The sequence below is a fragment of the Pteropus vampyrus genome, unplaced genomic scaffold (assembly GCF_000151845.1).
Source record: "Pteropus vampyrus isolate Shadow unplaced genomic scaffold, Pvam_2.0 Scaffold52, whole genome shotgun sequence".
In the NCBI taxonomy this organism is placed as follows: domain Eukaryota; kingdom Metazoa; phylum Chordata; class Mammalia; order Chiroptera; family Pteropodidae; genus Pteropus; species Pteropus vampyrus.
In genome coordinates, this window is record NW_011888833.1 from 3,317,356 (window position 1) to 3,322,529 (window position 5,174).

A 5,174-nucleotide genomic window follows, 5' to 3' on the forward strand; every position below is an offset into this window, starting at 1 on the left:
GCGTAAAGAAAGGGCGCGAACGATTCTGCCACGTAGAAGAAAACTTAAAAAGCCAATTTGTGAAGTTTTAGTTCTTAAAACTGCACGTGCCTTAACACGGCGTGACTTCCCAGTAACGCGCCCGACCGCGACCGCCGACGGCTTCCGGCCGCGGGCCCCGGCTGCCTGGTGCGGCGACAGCTCTTCTGACAGGTGACTCAGTTATCCTTAAACATACCCGTCTCTGGAGTCTGCCTGGCGTCGGATCACCAACGCGAAGCGAGCCCGTGACTTCCAGACTCAGGACAACAAGAACGGGGGGGGACACACGAGCGCTCCCTCACCTCCTGGGCCGACAACGGCCACTGTCCCTCGGCTACTGTCCCTCGGCGGAGCCAGGACGCACGGCAGGAAAGCTCGAGGCCAGGCGCTGCCGGCCCCCCGCCAGGTGACAGCCAGGGCCGAGCGGGAGGCCACCCGGCCACCAACGCGGCCTTCCAGCTGAAGCCACCAGGCGCGGACTCACCAGGTCCCTGTGCAGCACCCAGTTCGCGTGCAGGTAGTGGATCCCGTCCAGGATCTGGTACAGCAGCGACTTCACCATGCCCCGCGGGAGCTGAACCGGCTTCTTGTTCGCCTTAGAAGCTCTGTGGAACTTGATTATGTGCTGAAGGAAAAGAAAAACGAAACCAAACGTCACCAGAAGCTTAAAAAAGACAAGACGGAAAGACGATTTGATGCCTAACGTTTTCCCATCAGAAAAAGAAATACTCGGGGATTCCCGAATATGCGCAACACGTAATGACACATTCTGCTGAAAAACAGAAACAACTTAAAAATTTCCTAATAACTAGAGCCAAACTGCATTTCCTAAGCATGTGCTGGTGACTAGAAAATAAGTGATTATAACAGAGAAGTAGAAAGATAATGTGATTTTATTTTTAAAGTGTAAGTAAAAATTACTTTTAGAGTCTATGTAACCCGTTTATCTGGTAGAAAATTTTCTGCCAGAAACACAATCATTTTTATTCTGTAGTGATTAAATTAAAAAGAGCCAATTTCAAGAGACACTTCTGGCTGGCTGACAGCATGGATGTGGCGCCTATGACGGATGGGTTATGAAGAAAACAAACGAGGAAATACGCACAAGCACAAAGAAATAACGTGGAAATGACCAGCTCACACTGGAAATATTTAGAAATGCAAAAGGTTCAGATTTTCAAAAAAGCCATCCATCACAGCTTTGTAGGTATAATGCTGTTGGACATCCAGTAAAACACGATATCCAAAAACAGAAAAACTACTTTACGAATAAATGTACCTCAACAGAAACAAGATCCAATGTTTCAAACTCTCTCGACAGGTTTCTTCGTTGTAATTAAAGCACTTTTAAACTGCAAGAAAATCTAGAGGTCAGACGCCCGCATACGCTTGGCATCTTACACGCACAAAAGTAGATTCCTGACCAGTATCGGTGAGTGAACATCAAGTGTGTGCTCTTGCAATTAGTGAGCATAATTTTAAAACGAGATTGAGATAGATAGTTAACGTTTTTACTTCCTATTTTCTTATGATATAGAGAGCAGAACATGGATAAGGAATAAGTACTGATTAGTGAAAGAGTTTTACTTTCCAAGGAAAGAATATACAGCAAAGACCAGCTGGTGGGAAGGTAAAGTGTATCACTCGGCACATATGGAGTATAATTAATCGATATTTTATTAGCAGCATTCAGCATTTTAATTTTCTTCTCAGTCACTTTTCAGTCTTATTTTTGAAGGTGAATTTATTTAAGAGCAAGCAAACAAAATATAGCTACGGTCACTCTTAATAATCTAGAATTCTTTGTCACCTATCCTAAGAAATGATGTGACAATCCAGACTGTTCGCCTTAAGAAGAGCTAGCGGCTCTCAGAGCCTAGTAAAAATAAATTAAAGTAGATCATTTTTTAAGAACGTAAAACCTGCCAGAGTAAGAATGAGAGAAAGGAACACGCAGGGGAAGTAAAGTAACCAACCGATGCCATACGCGTTTCTTCAGTTGACGCTTTCATTAGGGTATTTATTAAAAGTTACTTTTTTACCAAAAGTGTAAAACTACAGAAAACTACAGTGGAGACATTTTTTTTTTATCTTCATTTGTATTCTGGGGCTATGGAACAAATACGTGGTATGCATATCATAAAATTTCATCAACACCTAAGTGATTTTTTTAAAACGACTCTTTACCACAACTGTTTTGGTTGTCCTCTGGCACCTAACAGCCCAGCTAACTCATTTCAATATTCCAGTTAAAATGAGGAAATAAAATGGATAAAGGAGTAAGCTGAATTATCATTTAGTTTGCATTAAAACGAACATTAACAGTACTTATATGGCTTAAGTGGGTATTGGTAACAGGATCATGAAAAAGCCAGTGTTGATATTTATATGCATCTGGCAACAATTACGTGCTGCATAATTTGCAAAAGTGTAATTATTATACCTACAGGTAAAATGCAGTGCCACATACCAGCCTGCAAGAAATCACATTTATTTTATCTTATTTTAGTTTAGGTTAGTTTCAGGTATACAGTACAGCGGTTCGACATTTCCATAGTTTATGAAGTTATCCCCCAATCACAATTATCTCCTATGCTCGAATATGTTTTACTACAAATTGTCTTTATAAACCAACCTGGAAATTTTCTCACACATTTGGATTATATAATTTGATTTCATGTTAGGCTTGAGCATGGTCAGGGTTCAATTCAATATTGGCCACTTGATTTAATGAATTTTTATTAAAAGAATCCCAATTTGATTTGATTAGATTTTTTTAAAAAGAACAGAAGCTAACGATGAAAGAATATTTACAACCAGCGTGGACCGTGGACAATAAAACAGAGAGAAAATTTCATGTGTCTATTTTCTGTTTGAAACAATTCTTTCCAGACAACTTACAAAAACAGTTTGAATCAAATCACATTTAGTTATGAAAAACAGATATCTACAAATAGAGCGAGGCTACTTCTTATAAATCTGAAAGTATAATGAAACTCAATAAGCTTCCATATCTGAAATCTGTTAAAGTTTAAATTATGTAAATGAGGCTAATGCTGGAAATTAGCAGAAGAGTTTGAAACTATTTTGCTATTTTTGAAGGTGAATTCCGGTTTTACTGGAATTTGTGTTAGTTTTATTTCAGAATTTTGTATTTGTAATTACGAACTACAGCTGAATGAAAATGTAAATTATTTTGAAGGTCTCCGAAACTGAGCCAGGATATTATAATTCCTTGAATATTGGTATATATATCTTCTCTTTTATCTCATAAAATGCACAGCCATGCTAATCTAGTAAACATAGGCTAGTATGCAAAACGTAGTATTTAAAGACCTTATTAATTATTAAAAATCAGAAAAAGCATAGTTTACATTAGTGAAGTAGTCGTTAATGAATTAATGGAACATTGGGTTTTATTTATTTGTTCTGTTTTTTAAACGGTAATCTGTGTTTACTACCAATCAGGATATAAGTTTTGTATGTTTCAAAATTATTTTGACTATTCTGTTATAGATTTTCATTACAGAGATCAGAAAGTCTTATTCCCCAAGATGGCATTTTAGATTTTTTAAAAAGCTAACTATTAAATTTAACAAGGGAGTAAATTTCTAGTTCACTCAAGACTTTTATAAATACCAATTTTTTAAAAACGACCTCCTTAGTAAATTCGAAATACTGAGGCAGTGGCCTGTATTTCAGCTATTTAGACAAAATGAACTTAAATTCTTATTTATAATCATTTTTATCGAAATAGCATCCTTCGCTCATTATATTAAACTGATAAACTGTAATTACTTGACTTTGAGAATCTTCAAACATTTAGCTGAGTCTCGGCATCTGAAAATATTCGCATTACGGGTTGGACGAACACAGAACAACTAAGAGCCACATCTCTGTGTGCCCCGATCGCACTGTGAGCAGAGCTCTCTCTACACAGCTTGCCCGACTCAAGCAAGCACAGTGTCCCATTTCTGCTGAGGAAAATAAGAATACATCAGAGCACTGAGCGTCGGCCGTGAACGATATTCAACAAATGATTAAGAATTTCCTACATCTGTATAGTACACCTAGTTTGTAAAGCTTTCGAATACGAAGTTGCTCTTCAGAAAAACCCTATAAAAAAGGCAGCAAAAGGATTACATTTTACAGAGGGGGGAACTAGAGCTTTAAAGCCATTAAGAGACTTGCCTAATGTCACATGACAAATAACAGAACCACTAGATCTGTCCAGTCTTCCAAATATGACATACTTGTCTCCCTGCATGAGGAGAGCACCTTCTCACTTCATATCCCTTTATACTACAGAATGAAAGGAAATATGCTGCTTTTCAATTTTATAACAAGATAGTTATTACGGTTAATTTTTTGGTTTTATCAAAAACTGAGTGTTAGGCAACGATACTGAAGAGTGTATACTCGTCAGAGTCTACTGTTTTCTGTAATATGTCCGAAAGGTCCAACTGATAAGATCAAAAAGTAGTAAGTAATACAAAGCAAAATACTCTAGCCCTGGTGATCCATCGAGCACATTCCACGAGGTTACTTTTACTCAACAATTGTAAATCTCGCAGTAAGAGTAGCTCCTTAAATTGCTTTTCGTCCCTCTTCCTACCCCTGACAGAAACCGGTGGCTGTGTGTCGCCCGGCAATTCACCTTACCCAGAGGTCATGTTCCGCATAGTCAAACAGAAGCCACACTTTCCGATCGGCGTGAGACAGAAACACCTTTTGGAGAGAGATGACATTTGGATGCTTGAGCTCTCGGAGTAACTGCAAAACAAAGGAGACCCATTAAAAATCTCTGCCATCAAAATGTTTAAAAAATCCAATCATTTGTAACTCAAAGACTATACAGACTCAATCTTCTTCAACTCTAGTAATTTTCGATCCTAAAATTCTAGTAAGTGCCTATACAATTTTCGCATGTCTATACAGGTGTTTCTTTAATAAATAAGGAAAAATCTGTGAGGGAAAGATACTGAAAAAACATAATAAAATAAATCTGTTTATCTTGTTATTGTTCAGTTGCTTTCTAATGTTGTTTTAATGTTTTATTGTGGTAAAATACATATAACAGAAAGATTACCATTTTAACAATTTTAAGTGTACAATCCACTAATATTAAGTACCCTCACGACACTGCGCAACCA

The 5,174-nt window shown here is 37.9% G+C and overlaps 1 protein-coding gene across 1 annotated transcript in view; it reads right to left on the reverse strand.

Moving 5' to 3' along the window:
• Positions 1-5,174, reverse strand: part of CDK8 (cyclin dependent kinase 8) — a gene marked incomplete at its 3' end in the record, with an annotated part of 85,731 nt that overhangs the window by 38,147 nt on the left and 42,410 nt on the right. The window contains exon 4 of the mRNA XM_023530712.1: positions 506-646. Coding sequence (XP_023386480.1) covers positions 506-646 — 141 coding nt within the window. The remainder of the gene's footprint in view (positions 1-505; positions 647-5,174) is intronic.